This window comes from Pelodiscus sinensis, chromosome 10, assembly GCF_052426305.1.
Source record: "Pelodiscus sinensis isolate ZL-2025 chromosome 10, ASM5242630v1, whole genome shotgun sequence".
NCBI classification, from domain to species: domain Eukaryota; kingdom Metazoa; phylum Chordata; order Testudines; family Trionychidae; genus Pelodiscus; species Pelodiscus sinensis.
Genome location: NC_143061.1, coordinates 37,124,027 through 37,142,412, shown reverse-complemented (window position 1 = coordinate 37,142,412; position 18,386 = coordinate 37,124,027). Strand labels below are relative to the sequence as shown.

The window sequence follows — 18,386 nt, the reverse complement described above, 5'->3', positions numbered from 1 at the left end:
TAATTTACTGCTTGATCTATAGCACATTTGATAAAGCTAAAGATGTTAGAAAAAATTAAAACAGCTAATTAATCACTTGACTTTTTGTTATATAAAATAGTTGTATAAGATGACTGTTCAATATATAATTCATTTGACATTGTTTGGTCTTTTTGTGGCTTTCCATAAGGCCTCTCAGGAGCAATGCACTCTCACATATTTCCTCACGCTCATTTTGGTAGGTGGCCACATTTGGCATCTGAGTTTCGTGTGGCTAATTGTTTACTTGCTTGTGAAAGCTTATTGCCAGCTTCCTGATTCTCTGCATGTAAAATTTGAGTAGGCTGTTTTTTCCATATTTTAAAATGGAGTGGGCATGGATGTGTGGCACTCAAAAAAATAAATAAAAATTGACTTTTGCATAACGCACATAAAAAATTATACCAAGACACAGCCATTATCACTTGCCTCCATGGTCACGTCAGTAGATGCTTATAACCTTGTTTAAGTTAATTCTTTGAAGCTTGTTTGTAGCAAGTTTGACGTTTTTTGGATATTCCCAAACCATTGGACAATTTATCACAATGTGTTTTGGGTTTGCTGTTTTATCAAGCTATTACATAGCTGTGCAGTATTAAATATCCTCTGCTATTAATGGTAAATTGTGAAAGTAACGTCAATGCATTCTTTGTATGTACTGTGTCAATTATTTGTTTAGTTTGTATCCCTTGCTACTTGTCTTAAATTTAAGTAACCATTAAAAGGAGTTTGTATGTGAGTGTACACACACAAACCTCATTCCTTTCCTGACTATAGCTTACCTTTTAGTTAAGTGAGATTTAGAATTAAATTTGTGCAAGTTTTATGCCAAAGAAAGCTAAATTGAAATTTGAAACACTTTAAAAGAATGATGAACAAGAGCAAACATGCGGCAGAAAAGCCTGACATTTATGTTTATGCCAAAATGTCTTCTGTGCGCTGCTCAATCCCAGTAAACACCAAAGGATGTAATGTTTTTGCTGCTAGTTTTTTGCATAACTGTGTTGCTGTTAGTTAGCATTTTTCAGATGACATGCCTGGGGCGTGTACATACTGCAGGTTTGTTCTCTGGACTGTTCGGTAACTGTCAGATGAGACTTAAATTTTTTTTAAAAGTATAACCTGAATTTTAAGCTAAGCAATCCGTGCTAGGAATTTTTTTGTATGAGTCTCAGTATGGTAATACGTTATTTTTAAAACACTGAAGATTGATTGACTTTACAACTTTTATCTCATTGTTTATAATGGAAATCTGAAAGCTTTTTTTCAAAAGTAATGTTTTCTTCCACTGAATGTACACACTTTTTTTGATGTTGCCTGTAAGTACTGGTCTCCATATTAACTCTTTTACCAGAAATAGAGACAGTTTGGAAGCACTTGAGCAGAAGTAAAACATGGAAAAGAGTTCAATGGCTTTACAGACACCCACTATTCTACTCAATTTTTCTAAAGCTAAATTGCAATTTGCATATATTTTAGCAAATTTCTATTAAGCAAATTAATTCAGTGGCACAGGAAGTGGAGACTAACCTGCCCACTAGCAGTTGTGTGGGTATTGGGGAAACTATCTAGATTCTTAGTGTGGCATTGTAGTAAACTCTTAAGAAATTACTTTTAAATGTAAAAGTAATTGAATGCTACTTTCCCTACCAGCGGCAACATTTGGCACAGCGTCCATGAGCATGCCTGCAGGATTTGGAACTCCTGCATCGTACAGTCTTCCTACTAGCTTCAGTGGCAATTTCCAACAGCCTACCTTCCCAGCCCAGGGAGCTTTCCCACAACAGACTGCTTTTGCTCAGCAACCAAATGGTAAGTTCATATATACCAGAAATCTTGGTTGAGAAAATGGGACTATGTAAAGTAAACCTCCTGCATGTAAAGGGGAGGGAGGACAGGAATTGACATTAATTTTTGTCTAAGTTGTGGTGTATACAGTACTTCATGGTCAAACTATGTTTTAGAAATCCAAGATAATGCTTAACTTCTAATGTACATGTTCCTTATTTTGGATCTTCTTGGATGATGCAGTTATTTAATTGCATGACTAAAGAACTGGGCTTCATGGTCTTTTGTGGTGTGGTGTGTATATATAATCTTTGTCAAAATGTCTCCAGTGTTATTCCTATAACTATGATTACAGTCTCTGATAAAAAAATTATAGTGAGACTTTTTAGGAAGATTTTTACTGAAACGTCTATACAGAGAAGACCGTTTTCCACTTCTGTATTAGCCTGGAACCTATTAACATATTTTCCTCAAACCTTAAAAAGGAGAGAGGGCTAGAGAGACTCAGAGAAAATTGCCTAAAGTATTTTTTGGTTAGGAATGGTTCAAAAAGAAAACTGCACTCGAATACAGTCAGGCAAGGAATAACCTTTGAACTTTTAGAAATAACCAGGCAGCTGTTGCTTTCTTTTTTTCCACTAACGCAAGAGCTAGGGGCAAATAAAATAGGAAGAAAGAAGTGTCTACTCTTGACATCTTAAATTAGAAGAGTTACCTGATGTTGTCCAGTGTCAGCCTGCGGAAGTGGGGGCCATGTGACCCACCCACCAGCTTCTCCCTGAGGAAAGCCCAAGCGGCAGGGACTGCATGACCCAGCATGGAGGTGGCCAGCAACTGCTCCCTGGGGTGGGCCAGGGTTGCAGGGGCCATGCTCCTGCCAGAGATGCTCACCAGGGTCGGGGTGCTTGCTGTCTCCTTGTGGGTCATTAGCGAGTATAACTGTCCCTATCACCCTGCTCCCTTTCAGTTTGATGCAAAACAATTTTATTCCAGGCACATCCCATTGTCCTGGCACAACCAAACCCTGATCTTCCTGTACATAATGATAAAAGGAAGCTGCCTACGAAATTTGTGGGTCCTAGCTCTTACCATTTAGGACGCATTCTTGAACAAACATTCACAGATGGATGGACATGCAAACAGACATTCATAAACTCTAAAATATATAGTAAATTAACACCTATTAATGCCTTTATAATTGGAATAAAGCTCAATCTTAGGTAGTATTATTAAATCAATATTTGTTGGCATTAGCTTTAGAGAGGCAATGTTCAAATTCTGAATACTCTTAAAAAGATGCTGTAACTTACGGTGCTTCTGTACTGTTACTTTGTACAAAATATGTAGTAGAAAATCACAATGATTTGACTTAATTTCTTCCTGGAAAACCACTAAAAGTCCTGGCTTACAGCTAGTCTTGGAAGGATTTGTTTTTATTAAATGTCGGTTAAACATTGGTTCCATTGTGTTACACAGGGAACGGGATAACGTTAATTTAGAATAGAATTAGACTCGCTCTAACTAGGTGTTAATGATCCCTGAATCAAAAGCGAGGCTCGCCTGGTAATCCGTATTTCTATCGCCGGCGGACTACAGGCAGTCCCCGGGTTATGTACAAGATAGGGACTGTATGTTTGTTCTTAAGTTGAATCTGTATGCAAGTCGGAACTGGCGTCCAGATTCAGCCGCTGCTGAAACTGATCAGTTTCAACAGCTGCTGAAACTGATCAGTTTCAACAGCTGCTGAAACTGATCAGTTTCAACAGCTGCTGAAACTGATCAGTTTCAACAGCTGCTGAAACTGATCAGTTTCAACAGCTGCTGAAACTGATCAGTTTCAACAGCTGCTGAAACTGATCAGTTTCAACAGCGGCTGAAACTGATCAGTTTCAACAGCTGCTGAAACTGATCAGTTTCAACAGCTGCTGAAACTGATCAGTTTCAACAGCTGCTGAAACTGATCAGTTTCAACAGCTGCTGAAACTGATCAGTTTCAACAGCGGCTGAAACTGATCAGTTTCAACAGCGGCTGAAACTGATCAGTTTCAACAGCGGCTGAATCTGGATGCCAGTTCTGACTTACATACAGATTCAACTTAAGAACCCCAGGCATCCCCAAGTCAGCTGCTGCTGAAACTGATCAGCGGCTGATTCCAGGAAGCCCGGGGCAGGGGCTTCCTGTAGTCAGCCACTGGTCAGTTTCAGCAGCGGCTGACTTGGGGATGTCTGGGGCAGAGCAGCTGGGGTGCTGCTGGGTTGGTCCAGTAGCGCCGCCGCTCCTCGGCGCTACTGGACCAACCCAGCAGCACCCAAGCTGCTCTGCCCCAGGCGTCCTGATTCAGCCGCTGCTGAAACTGACCAGCAGTGGTTGAATCAGGACGCCTGGGGCAAAGCAGCTAGGGTGCTGCCGGGTTGGTCCAGTAGCGCCCAGAGTGGCGCTACAGGACCTACCGGCAGCGCCCGAGCTGCTGTACCACAGGTGTCTGGAGCAAAGCCGCGGAGCACGGGGTCAGCGGGACAGCCCAGACGCGCCATGGCTGTCCTGCTGCCCTCGGGCTCCGCGGCTTTGCTCTGCTTTGCTCCCCGTCCCCCTGGTCTGCAGACCAGGGGGACCGGGAGCAAAGCAGAGCAAAGCGGCGGAACACGCGGGCAGCGGACAGCCCAGACGCATCTGGGCTGTCCGCTGCTTGCGTGCTCCGCTGCTTTGCTTCCTCTCCCTGGTCTGCTGGAGACCAGGGAGAGGGCCCTGTTCGTAACTGCGGATCCGACATAAGTCGGATCCGCGTAACTCGGGGACTGCCTGTACTGATCCAACAATCAGGCACATGAGGTTTAGGGTGAAACCATGTATTTTAGAATATAAACAGCAAAAACAGGAGTAGTGAACACAATTCACCCTATCCCAAGATTTAAAGAAGATAGAAAACATCCCAATACAAAAAGGTAATACGTTGCAAAATGTCAGGCGATCGGCGCCCGTGACCTTCTTCTACTTAGCTAATTTTAAGCTTCGAAGGAGGACCAGTGGGGCGATCTCTCGACACAGTATCCTCGCCTTCTGGCTTGGGCTGCTGGAAGATCCTTGATCGTTGGATAGTGGTTCTCCCTGGATACGGGAATGGATGGCTTGTCAGTGAATCCGTTCAGTCCAGAAGATGGGTGGTGGTGATGGTTAATAAAGTCTAAGTCCAATGTAATGACTGTAGCCCAAAAATTCTTACATTGGATGATTCCACACGTGAGTGGCAAATAAGTTTAAACCAAAAGGCTTTACCACAAAACCATTAATCCAATGGTGTTCAGTATGACAGGAATGAAAACGGGTATGGAACCTAAGGACCCAAAGAGCAAAAGGGTCCAAAGAAACCCGAACTCTTCTCAGCCCAGGCCTTTTATTGGCCCTGAGGAAAGGAAAGGGCTCAACGTGCTGAGTGCAAGATTTTAGGGTGGTGTGCAAAGACTTAGAGGGCTGAGTACAGCTAATTAGAGGGCTGAGTGCAGCTTTGGTGAGGGGTGCAGCACTGTAGTGACGAGTTCACATGATGTGGGGATGAGTGCATAGGTAGAGTATCATGTGTAACACTGCTCTTTTGGCAGGAAGCAACCCTTGTGATCAAGACATCCCTTATACAAAATGGCAGTTTCACAGACTATTTTGTGTACCCTTATTCACATAGAAATTACACTCAGGGTAACAATTCTGTGTACACAAATGGAATAGAGATGTCAGTCAACAATAGAAATGTACAGATAAGCAAAATATCTTGAACTTATTTAAATAAAAATCCAGAGATATAAGATTTTTGAATTAGACTTGTTATGAATTGACTAACAAATGAATAGTAAATAGCTATGATTGGTTGTTTTAAGCATATTTGTCAAAACCATGACACCATATACGAGGTGTATGTTAAGGGTTTATAGAACTTTAATTTTTTTGAATCTCAATGTATGTCTTAAGTTTTATAGCTGTAAAAATTACTTAATTTTTGCTTTTATTGTTAGTATGTTTGGCATTTTACTCAGACGATGAAAATAGTTTGAACATGGAAGTTAAACTGATTAGTAAGTTTCTGATCAGTTTCACATAGTGTCATGTACTTGAACAACTTTGGAGCATTTTGGCATGGAGACAATCCTCAAAGTTGTTCTAAAACATGCTTCCACAGGAATTGGAAAAAAATTCACGGTTTGTTTTTTTAATTTGCCTTCAAGTTTTTTGCATAAAATTTATATTTAGAGAACCTAAATTATGGACCAGACTTGACCTAGTCCTCCTCTCTTGAGGGACAAATTACCCATGAAAAAAGTTTAACTTGTGTGTCTATGGTGGCAGTTGGCTTTACAGGGAATTGTTTTCTTCATTTAAGGCTTGGCCACCTGTATAAAGCTACTTTTAATGTTTTTTCTCTTGACAAGGTACAGGTTTTGCTGCATTTGGACAGGGAAAGCCTGTAGTAACCCCGTTTGGACAAGTTGCAGCTGTTGGAGTGTCTAGTAATCCTTTTATGGTAAGTGAGACTTACTACATAGTAATAGTCCTCTTACAGGTCCAGACAGAGAAATGCACAATGCATCTAATTTAGATATGCATGCAGCTTACTTTTGTTTTAAATTAGGGAAGGCCGCATGCGATCTCCTAGATATAATTCAATATTCAGATGGCATGGCATTGATAAGGCTTTTCAAAATCAGACCAAGGTATTTACGTACAATTATATTAAACCATCAAAAAGTACAATACATAAAATACTAAGCTTAACATAAAAAGGAAGCTTTTTTTAAACCAAGATAGTAATAGGTGTTTGGTCTTTTTTTTAAAAAATTCCATCTAGATACAGTACATATTTATATGTGCAAAAAGTTTGTGCATTTGATTTTTTTTTTTTGGTCTTGTCTATTTTTCAGGCTGGTGCACCAACAGGACAATTTCCAACAGGAACCTCCTCAACAAATCCTTTCTTATAGCCTTATAGACACTTTTACCCAAAAGAACTCTTATGTGGTCACATAACATCTCTGCGCCTCTTGCACTGTTGTCTTGTTTCACTGATCTTAGCTTTAAACACAAGAAGTCTTTAATAAAAAAAAAAACAAACAAACCTGCATTGTGTATTAAAACCACTAGGTAATATGTGCAAAATGGGAGGCTATGGTAACATCCTTAACCTGTGAAATGGCAGGAGAAACGTAGCGGTATCATGTATATTAAAAATTGGCTAATAAGTAATTGCAGATACCACATTCATTATGTTGCAGAACTGTACATATTTTTTTCTTAGAAAATAGCTATTTGTGCATATCAGTATTTGTAACTTTAACACATTGTTATGTGAAAAATGTTACTGGGGAAATAGATCAGCCACCTTGAGGTGCTGTTGTATCTCTTGGAATGAATTACCTACATCATTTTAACCATTGCTATTGGAAGTCATGAAGTCAAATTGGAGGTTTTGTTCATTCTTCAAAACGTTTTCCATTCCTAAAGAGCTCTTCTATTTATACATGCCTACATTCTCTATAATGTAGAGGGATACCTGTCTGCCTAATAAAGCTGATCATGTTTTGCTACAGTTTGCAGGTGAAAAAAATAAATATTAGGAAAAAAAGACTATGTGTATTCTTGCTGCTGTGCAGTAACAAAAAATGGGTTGAAATGTAAGCAGTGTGCGCACTGGTACATTGGTCCATCCATGAACACTTAAATGAAACAAGGCAAACACAATGAGTCTGCAGGTTTTACAGGTAAATTGAGGACAAAACTTCCATATGATTCAGCAAGTCAACTTGATACTATTTCATTTCTCTCCTTTCAGTACCATTCAGGTCAAACTTAGGTAAAGCCTTCATGCACTGGTTAGCTGTAGGGTGGCATCAGGATTTAGAAGCCTTTGCATGCGCTTGCCCAGCAGACATCAGATGTCTGTGTGTGCAAGTGTCCTCAGAGCTAGGCAGCAGCTGGATAGAGGTTTTGTGAGTGTTTGTATCAACTAAAGCGTTGGACATAGGTGCTTAAAGAGACAGCTATTCACCAGCGCCCATTTGTGAACTTACATAAGATACTAGCTCTTAGTTAGTCTTTATCCTGAATGCTTGTACATTGATGTGTGATTTTTAGGATATTTGGCCACAACAATAGATTCAATTACCAGTTGTATCAGATATTATGTTGTAAATATATATCAGGCTGGTCTGTTTTTTGAAAGTTTTTTTTTTCATGCTGCAATCTACTGTAATTCTGATATGACATAATAATCCAACTGACCAATAGGTCTGGATTTCATTGATTCAGAATATTGTAGTAAGAGGATAACTTGAAACAATTTGATTGTTCATGTGCATTCCAGTCAGGTGCGTACGTGGATGTATGCATGGTACGAGGAAGATTTTACTCTTATCAGCTAGTCATTGGGTCAGCCTGTGTGCCACCTAGAGTTGCACCTTCATGGCATCGAATATAGAGTCCAGTTGACCTGCCCTCTGTTCAGTTCCTTCTTACCACTGATGACGATTAGGTAGAACTTCTCTGCTCTTGTCTTTGAGTGTGCTACCAGTTAGCTTTTACATATAATTGTACAGAGTTCATAGTTAATAGGTATAATTCAGATTTAATTACTTAGTATTAATAGGGCTCTTTGGGAAGGCTTCTCCCTTGTGTCCCCAATAGTGGGATATGCCTAGGTTGCCAGGCTTCAAAACCTGTGCAAAGTGCATGCCTATGAGTGATCCCCACACTGTCTGAGGTGTCAAGGTGAAATCCATCCAAGGGCAAGAACTTCAGACCAAGCATCCTGAAGGGTGGAGCAGAATGGCTGAAGGTGATACTGACGGAAACCAGTCTTCAGATGCAGCAGTGAGTTAATCGTTCTTTGTATGGAGCCCACCTGCGCCATTAGTGGGTCTGGTACCATGTGACCATTCCAAGAGTTCCTCAACCAGGACGCAGGCACTACTCTCAATCCCCAGTGCCTCAAAAAGCAGCAGCATGATAAGGATCACTCTGCCACTTTTTTAAGAACAGGGAGTCTGCTACTGAGACCCCCAAGTAGGGCCACAACTTAGCGACCCTGCCACCACATGACCTTGCATCGACTCCTCCCAACACAAGGAGGGTTGAGTCTGCAAGTCCTGTTGTCACCACTCCCAACCAGGGACTTGTAACGACCTTTGATACCAGAGGCTTTCTGTTCTGCACAGGACCTCATGTATGCCACAGTGCCATTCTCCCCACTGAGACGGGGCAAGTTGCACAAGAGAATGACCATCTGCACTGTCCCGCAGCAAGCCGGCAACAATGATGCAATCACCAATTGTGCCACGTCACTCTCCCAGCCTAGGACTTCCCAAAGCCCCACTCGAGGCCCTTCAGTACCCGGGAGTACAGCAGCTCCTTGGTCTTCAGCATCAGAGGCCTCTGACTCAGTCTGACTTCTATAGCTCAAGCAGGAGTGCAATCAGGAGCAGGAAATCTTCCCGGCGAGGCAATAGTGCAGCTCCCACTCAGCACTGCAGCCAGTGCAATGGCAGACCATGACGGGGGTCATTTTGGACACCTTGGGTTTTTCACCAGAGCCAGGATCACCCTCCTCACTCTAATTCCAAGGCAATGTCGGTGTCCTCAGTCTCCTTTGTGCCTCTCCTTGGCACTGCAGGCACCGATGTTTTTGTTGTCTCTCACTGTGCCCATGATCTACAGCATATTGATTCAAACAGCTATCTCTGCATCAGTACCAGCACTGGCAGGACCTTCTCAGACACTGTTGGTTCTTCTGGTACTGGGGCCAACACCATTGTTTGCCTCACCGGTTCCCATCCTTGTGTTGACAACAAGGATGCAAATGCACCAAGTGGAGTTGGCTACATCCTCTGTTTGAAAGGCACCGGCAAATCACCCAGACCCGGTTCTCCACCAGGAACCCCATTCCCGAGACCCCTTTATGGGTGATAGCATGGAGGAATAGCCTATAAGGTTGACAATATTCTCATCCTTCCCAGATGAGGCATTAGCTACCACAGCCATGATCCCAGTCCTTGAAGACGATAGAGCCCTGCAACAGCTCTTGAGGAAAGGGAGTATTTATTCAGGCCAAAGAATTCATGAAAGATTGCCCTGCCATTAGTAAAGACCATTTTGGACAACACAGATCCTGGGGAAGACAACGGAGTCTGTGGCCCTTGCAGCCGAGAAGAAAAGTAAGGCGCTATTTTGTCCCATTGCATGGGTATGAACATCTGTACGCCCACCCTCCCCCATCTCACTTGTCATTCATGTAGCTAACCAGTGAGGATGTTGGGGCTTTCAGGGTCCCTTTCCAAAAAATAGGGAGGCAAAGCATCTCAATTGAATAGTCAAAAAGTCTATGCCACTGAAGGTCTGCAGCTCCAGATTTCAAATCAGCAGGCCCTTTGAAGTAGGTATTCCTACAATACCACTTGGACATGGCTTAACTTATGGAGCTACTACCCCAGGACTCCTGTCCTGAATTTTTGGCCCTGGAGGAGGAGGGCAAGTTGATTTGCAAGGCATCGTTACAAGCTTCCCTGGATGCTGCCACAAGGGTAGTGGCCATGGGTATTGCCCATGTGACAGAGTTCTTGGCCTCAGGTTTCATCCCTGCCATTTAAGGTCTGTCAAAGAATCTAGGATCTCCCCTTTGAAAGTCTGTGGGTTTTTTTTTTTCCTGGAGAAGACAGATAAGAGGCTTCACTGCCTCAAGGACTTGAGAGCTACTAGTCCTTTTAACATTAACAGGCCGATCACACAGAGGAGGCACTTAATCCTCCTGTCTCCCCCGCATCCATAAAACCTCTGGGCTGTCAGGAAGGCCAGAGAAGGAGGAATAAGTGGCTGGAAATGGCCTGAATCCTGGCTTGCCCAGTTCAGGTAACAGAAACCATCATCTGGGCATAAGCAGACCTTTTGAAGGAACTATCAAGGGGGACTCACAAGTCATGCAGCTGGATCCACCCTGCCTTGCTTTCTGATCCTGACTGTCCCCTTTCTACCATGCTTGGTCTCTCATCACATTGGCTCACTGAGTCCTGCACTGGGTAAAAAGGGAATATTCATCCAATTCTCTGCCCTTCCACTCACCCTTCCCCATCCCTCTTCAGGGAACCTGTTCTCATGAACAACTCCTTATCCAGGAGATGCACTTGCTCCTAGCTCGTGGAGCAAGTTACTTAATTCTGGAGACAGGGTTTCTTAGTCCCATTATTTCCTAATTCCGAAAGCCAAAAGTGGGCTCAGGCCTATTCTGGACCTTTGAAAACTCAACAAATTTGTGTTTAAAAAAAAAAATCAAGTTTCACATGGTCTCCTTGACTTCTGTAATCCCTTTCTTGGTCCCAATGGACTTGTATGTCACGCCCAGTTTAAGGTATGCTATTTTCATATTGCTATTTACCCTTCTTACAAGAAATACCTCAGGTTTGTAGTGAACAACATCCTCTGCCAATTCAGTCCCACCAATCAGCTGCTCCAAGAATGTTTACAGAATGCATGGCAGTGGTATCAGCCTTCCTACGCAGACACTGTGTCAAAGTATTCCTGTGCCTACACTACTGGTTGATCAAGGCCAGTCTCAGGTGAACGCTCATCTCAGGTTTATCACAGATGCATTCAACAATCTGTCTCATAAATAAGACCAAATCTGAGCTGTCACCGGATAGAGTTTGTGGGAGCAATCCTAGACTCCAACCAGACAAAGGCATTTCTCCCAGAACCCAGGTTTAACACTGTGACGTAGTGGGGGTACCTGGCTGGTTTCTATGCTGCTGCCGTGGGTACCACGACCCAGCAAAACAGGATGAGTCACTATGCAAACGAGCATGGCCAGCCACCCCCCATGGAGAGGAACAAAGGAAGGTGGAATGCTGCCCTGGCTGGGGGGCAGGGGTGGAAGAGGGGGAGTTAGTTGGTGTCTGGGAGCATGGAGGAGAGCCTAGGGAAAGAGGCTGGAGTTTAGGGGCCCAGTCTCTCCCATCTCAAGGGGGCCTGAGGCATCCTAGCCCAGCTCTGTGACCAGACTACATCTGTGCTGTGCTGTATCCTGGAGAGGCAATAAACTTCCTCTATTCCACCGGTGGGTGCAGTCTGTTTGTGCCATTTCGGGGTGCAGGAGACGGGGGACCCCCAACGCGCCGTCACAAACACTAATGCCCAGGTACTCAGACAGGTCCCCACTACAACAGCAAGGATGTACTTGAAGCTGCTGGGGCACATGGCAGTGTGTACATTTGAGGTGCAGTATGATGGGCTCAGACTCTGATCTCTCCAGTGTTGGCTAGCATCAGGCTGTAGACTGGGCAGACAATCTGCACATAGGGTAATACTGCCCAGGATAGTTCTTGACTCCCACCTGTGGTGGATGGATGCTCAGATGGTTTACACAGAAGTCCCCTTTGTGGCCCAGCAACCATTCCTATCCCTAGTGACAGACACATCAGATGTGGGTTGGGAAGCCCACTTAGATCTTAGGACTCAAGGTTTTTGGCCCTTCCCATTAACATGAGAGCTCAGAGCAATCTATCTGGCCTGTCAAGCTTTCAGCTTCTATCTGGCGGGACACTGCATTTCAGTCAGCACAGACAATAAAACTGGCAATGATCTATATATTAACAGAGGGGTGCATGCTAAGAAGCCCTCATGTTATGGGATTTTTGTATAGAACATTCTGTGTACCTGCAGACCTTGTACGTACTGGGGAAACCGAACGAACTAGCAGATCACATCAAGTCCTTCCACAAGCATGAGTAGTCATTCTGCCTAGACACTGTCATCACTTTTTTGCAGGTGGGGTTGTCCCCAGTGGATCTCTTCACCACATGTCACAACAAGAAGTGCCATTGGTTCTGCTCGTTGCAGAACCACAGTCCAGATTTTACTGCAGACACCATTCAACTTTCAATGATTCTGTGTGTGGCGGTGGGAGGGGAACGCCCTTCTTTAATACATGCTTGTAAACAAAGTACTCATCAAGATCAGGAGGGACCGGGCTAGAGTTATTCTCATAGCCCCAGCTTGGTATATCTATGATATACCGAGTCAACATTGGTATATCTCCCTGCTGGACATGTCAGTACAGAAACTGGCTCTGCTCCCCCTGGTCCTGGACCTTCTCTAACAAGAGCCTGTTAGCTTATGCAATCTGGACCTCGAGTCACTACATCTCCCAGTATGGAAACTCCATGGCTAAACCTGTTGGAGCTTTCCTGCTCAGAACAGGTTCAGGAGGTTTTGCTAAGCAGTAGAAAAAGCCATCCACAAGATCTGTTTATCTTGCCAAGTGGAAGAGATTCCTGGTCAACACAGCAGGGATTTCCCCTTATGCACAGCGATATGGACCATTTTAGACTACCTGATTGTTCTTAAACAACAAGGTCTATAGGTTTTCTCTTAAGATCCACTTAGCTACATTATCTGCTCTTCATCTAGAGCAGGGGTCTCCAAACTACGGCCCGCGAGGCCCTCTCATCCGGCCCGTGGAGACCGTCCCTGGGGCGCCGCCGAACGGGCCCTTCTTGCCGCGGGGGGGGGCCCTGTCAGGGGTGTGCGGCGTGTACTCACGCCGCGCCGGGGCAGGAGAAGCGGGCCGCTCTGCTGACAAGCGGCCGCGCGGCGGCAAACGGCGCAGGGGGCGGGGGTTAGCACGGGCGGCGTTCCCCCGCCCAGACTGACAGGGCAGCCGGCCAATCGGGGCAGGATGGACGGTGGTGGTAACGCCCGCCCGGCGACGTGCGGGGGAACGTGAACCCCGGCGGGAACTTTAAAAAGGTGACCCCTTCCGCCCGGGGGGGGGAAGGAGTGAGCGGTGGCAAGCAGGAGGGGAGGACAGCGTGCAGAGGAAGGGGAGAGCAGGGGGAAAAGCCCCCCCTTCCAGGAGAAACGGATTCGCAAAGCCAGAAATGTCTGCTATTTTGGCATCCAGGAAACAATTTCACCATTCACACTAATACAGGTGTTCATGTGTAGTGTATCAATGTGTTATTAAATAATAACTGAATAAAATAATATTAAATAAATAATTTAAAACAACATCCATGTTTTGATTGTTTTTTATTTGGACCTGAAGTGTGTAGTCGGCCCCCGAACTGCTGTTTGATAGTTAATGCGGCCCTCGGGCTGAAAAGTTTGGAGACCCCTGATCTAGAGGTACTTGGCTGATCTGTTTTCACAAATCCCATGGTTGGTTGGTTGGTTTCTAAAGGGCCTTGAGAGATTATCTTCTCAGGTCCAGCAACCTCTTCCTCCATGGCATCTTAACCTGGTCCTACCCAGACTGATGGAACCACTGTTTGAGCCACAGGCCTCTTGTTCCCTTCTCTACCTCTCTTACCAAGGTAGTTTTCCTGGTAGTGATTTATGTTGGCCAGGAGGGTGTCTTAGCTTAGAGTGCATACGTTGGAACCATCCTATATGGTTTTTCATAGGCCAGTGTCCAACTTTGACCCTACCCTTTTCTTCCATAGGTGTTCTCTGTTCCATATAAAACAAGACCATGTTCCTTCTGGTGTTTTACCATGAGCCTTACTCTCATACTAGGGAACACAGTCTCAACATTTTAAATGTTGCAGGGCTTTAGCTTTCTACATAAGACAGAACTAAACTGTTTAAGAAGTCTTCCCTAACTGTTTATAGCAGTGGCGGACAGGATGAAAGTTCAGAGGAGCTTGTCATGGATAGTTTCTTGTATCCAAAAATGCTAGAAGTTGGCAGGAGTACCCCAACCACCTCTCATAGCTCACTTCTTCCAGGGGGTTTCTGGTCCAGATCCCTACTTAGGAGATCTCTAGAGTGGCAACCTGGACTAGGAATGATGCATCCTTTGGTATGGGCAGAGGTTCAGTCAGTGCAGAACTCCAACCCCACCTCCTAACGAGAGCTTGTGAGTCTCCTGATTGGAATGCACATGAACAAGAAATCGAAATAAAAACATGCTTCCTCGAAAGTCTTTCTTGAGATGTGGTATTCATGTCCAATCCAGTCCCTGCACTCCCGCCTTCCTATCTGTGGGAGTAGCTGGCAAAAAAGGATCTGAAGAGGGGGCAGGTTGACTGGGTTCTACTTTTGGTACCAAGAAGGTGCTGCTCCCAGGGGAGCCCAGGTCAACTCTAGTTACCTGCTAGGGAAAAATCTTCTGGCTGTCGTGCTTGTGTGTACATGCCTGACTGTAATCATGTTAACACACCTTCTTGCAACTGTTCTTAAAGATATGTAACTATTTTCAAAGTGAAGAACTTATCAGCATGTCTTGAAACCATGCTGAAAGCTGCAAGTGTAGCTCAAATACTAGGTCATCTTGGAAGGACACTTTTTGGGAATTCTCCCAGAGGTTTTTTAACTAGCACAAGGGAATCTATCACTTTATTTTTTGACCCACAAGGTCAACTGGTGATTCCTATTCTAAATGTTAAAAAGGAAAGGACAACAGTAACTTTTACCTATTGCTTGTTACATCTCAAGCTTTTGAGTAGTTGTTAACAGATTCTTTTGCATTAAAAGTACTGAAATTTTCCTTTAAGTTAATCAGATGTTGCATTTGGGTAAGTTTAGTTATAATTTCCAAATAGTGCACATCTTGAAATTATCTATATAATTTTATACAGTAAGTTTTCCTTCTGCTTGCTATTACCAGGTGAAACAGGCATTTAGGGATTTATCAATTTTAGTTCAGGGTTGGCTAATATGTATTAGCAAACCCCACTACCCATTTTTCCTATTCAAAGCAAATAGGACAGGAAAGCCCCTATGCTCTGTATTTCTGTATAGCTTCCAGCTAGTTAACAATACAAGTGTCATCTCTTCATGCAATAGCAGCTTCTATTTTGTGTAATGGCAGTTTAGTAGTCAAGCAATTCTAAAGTACTGCTTTGTGGATCTAGTGGCTATTCACTGGATAGTAGCTGTATGCATGAAGGGTAGATGAGAACACAAGTTGAAACTGCAGTACTGCCACGCTGTGACACATGCTCTAATTCTGTATATTAAAACATTTAATGGATTAATTGACAAATATTAACATATGTATGCGGTAACTGACTCTTCTACAGCACTTCATCTTTGTGTGTGCCATTCAGTAATGGAGATGTAAAATTCCAAATTAAAAACTCATTGATGAAAGAAACTATATATTAAGGCTAAAATTTTAATTATACTAGAAGGTTGGAAAACTAAATTATAAATGTCTATTAAATATAGTCTCCCCAAGAAATATGTAAGAATGACAAATCTGTGATGGTAAACTGGGGCAAAATGACTGTGGAACATTAGTTAGGAATTGAGTGGTTAACCACATACCTCATTTGGAAATAAAATATGCAGTCAGGCTGTAGCAGAGAACCCCCTAACCTCTTCCCCACAAAAGCAAGTAAAGTTCCGTTTTAGAGGTTAGGGGGTAATGTTTTTTGGGGAAAATTGACATGATAAAGACATTTCTTTGCTTGTTTCATTTGAATTAAGACAACAGTGTCATTTTTCTCCTGCGTAATGTGGTTTTGAAAGTTTGAAAGTCTCAGTTCAGTTGTAATCTTTTTTGATGGAAAAAAAACTAATGTTTTGTTGAGGTTCTACTGTGATCTCACTATTGGCTCCAATTTTCCAAAACACTTAAGTGCATGTGCTTTTAAACCCTCCCCCACCTCCCTCAAAAAAAAGGGGAGGGAGGAAGAGTGCCACATACGGTGATTGGTAGTTGTGTTGCTTATTTCACTTTTGGAAGCACTCAACTAATGACACTATAAAATTCTCAATGGAGTAAGTCCCATAGACTGCAATAATTAAACATTTGTGTAGACTGTGGTGAATTTTAAGTGCTTTTCTGGGTTCAGCTCCTTTGAAAATGAAGTATTGAAGGCAGGATTGTATTCTTGTATGTTTGTTTCTCAGTACTGCATTTGGAGAGGCCTATTTGAAAGTGAAGCTTATACCTGTAATAGTTATTAAAGTCACATTAATACTCTAGAATATGCATAACTAGTCTCACGCTGGAGTAACAGACTAGTCAGTCAGAGATGAGCTTCTTCCTCGTTCCTTGCACTTCAGTGAAGCATGTCTGCAAAACAGTATCAAGGTGTATAAGCTACAGGAATGTTGCATTGCTGGTTGCTACCTGTTTACTGATCTGTGTTTCTGAATGCTCCTGAGAACTTTGGAAGAGCTCTGTGTTTTTTCTGCATTTGGGTGGAGATAAAGGTATAAGTTTCTTCTCAGAAAAGTCCCAGCTAACAGTGCAAAATAGCTACACCCCTTTCTCCCTTGCCCTTGGAGAATGAGGGGAGAGAGTACATGGACATGAAGCCACAGGGATCCCTTCCCTGGGAAGGGGCAGGAACAAACCCATTTTTCACAAAGGGAGGAGAGATCAGAGCTTCAGGGTTCTTCGTACACCTCTGAAAATGTTTACTGCAATCCTCTCGTTTCCTATCTAACAGCCTTCTGCTCCTGAGGGATGCAAGACAAAGAGCTCTGCCTGTCTCCTCAAGCAGCTCTGGTTGTCTCTGCTTTCCCAGAAAATGGGAGGGTCAACGGGGTTTGCAGGTACTTCTGGCGAATTGAGTGAAGGCTAGTTCCCTACTCTACCAAATGTGTGCACAGAGTGTGGGCTTGCATAGTGGAGCTGCCAGAACAGTCTTGAACCAGGAGTGGAAGTGGCTATGAACCAGGCTGCATTTTAGCCACCTGTTGGGATCATCATGGTTGTCTGTACGTTCTCTCCAAACACACACAAAGGAGACTTGCTCAAGGGGATCAGGGTTTCTCCTGTAAGTAGCCAGTCTCTCCAGTCCCTCACCACAACAGAATCCCTTCATCCAGGAGCCATTGCCTGGCTAAACAGGGCCTTTCTTGACCTTAGCTCCTCCTCACCTCTTCGCTCAGCAGGCCCATATTCCCTGGGTGTGCAGCTCTTTGGCCTGACTGCTAGACCCCTAATGAAAAGTCTGAGGGGAAGTTGTGTTAATCTGTAGCTTTAAAAATGAGAAGTACTGTGGCACCTTTTACTAACAAATATAGACTTTTACCATGAACTTGAGTCATCTGAAGAAAGCTAATACTAACTAATGAAAAGACACTTGAATAGCTAGAGGAGCCCCAAATAACTTGTTTTTAGTTGCTCAAATTGTGAGCATCTCATATGGACACATTCTGGACTAAGCAGTCAAAAGTGAATGTTAAGATAAGTGGCTGTGTTGTAAGAACAGAGATTCATGAAGCTCACTTGGCTAGCAGAAGTGAGGATCTTTTCAGGATAGCTTTGTGAATTGCTCAGTCTGAGATGTAATGGACTGTACCCATGAAATTTCTTCTGAACATTGTAAAGGTTGAAAATGAGACCCCTTTTTTATTGTTACAGAAATCTCATGAATTTAGGCACCCAAAGAGTCCTTGTTTGTTCAAGTCTTTTCATGAGAGATAGTGAGATCTATAATTGTCATCTTGAAAACATTAATCCAAATATGTAGGTTCCAGAAATGCCATTCTTTGCCTTCACAAACCTGAATAAAAAGAAAACTAGTACTCTTACAGATTTATCTTGTTGATGAAATAAAAAACAAAAAACTAACACGTCCCATATGTTAAG

At 43.3% G+C, this 18,386-nt stretch overlaps 1 protein-coding gene across 13 annotated transcripts in view; it reads left to right on the top strand.

Moving 5' to 3' along the window:
- The window catches only part of AGFG1 (ArfGAP with FG repeats 1), a 63,013-nt gene extending 55,634 nt beyond the window's left edge, over positions 1–7,379 (top strand). For 7 of the 13 annotated variants that reach the window (XM_025182999.3, XM_089780855.1, XM_089780854.1 and 4 more), the window contains 4 exons: positions 170–217; positions 1,672–1,830; positions 6,226–6,317; positions 6,715–7,379. In XM_025182999.3, coding sequence (XP_025038784.2) covers positions 170–217; positions 1,672–1,830; positions 6,226–6,317; positions 6,715–6,774 — 359 coding nt within the window. In that variant the 3' untranslated portion in view covers positions 6,775–7,379. The remainder of the gene's footprint in view (positions 1–169; positions 218–1,671; positions 1,831–6,225; positions 6,318–6,714) is intronic. The other 6 variants (XM_075937614.2, XM_075937609.2, XM_075937602.2 and 3 more) reach the window with 3 other exon arrangements.
- The last annotated feature ends 11,007 nt before the right edge of the window (positions 7,380–18,386 follow it).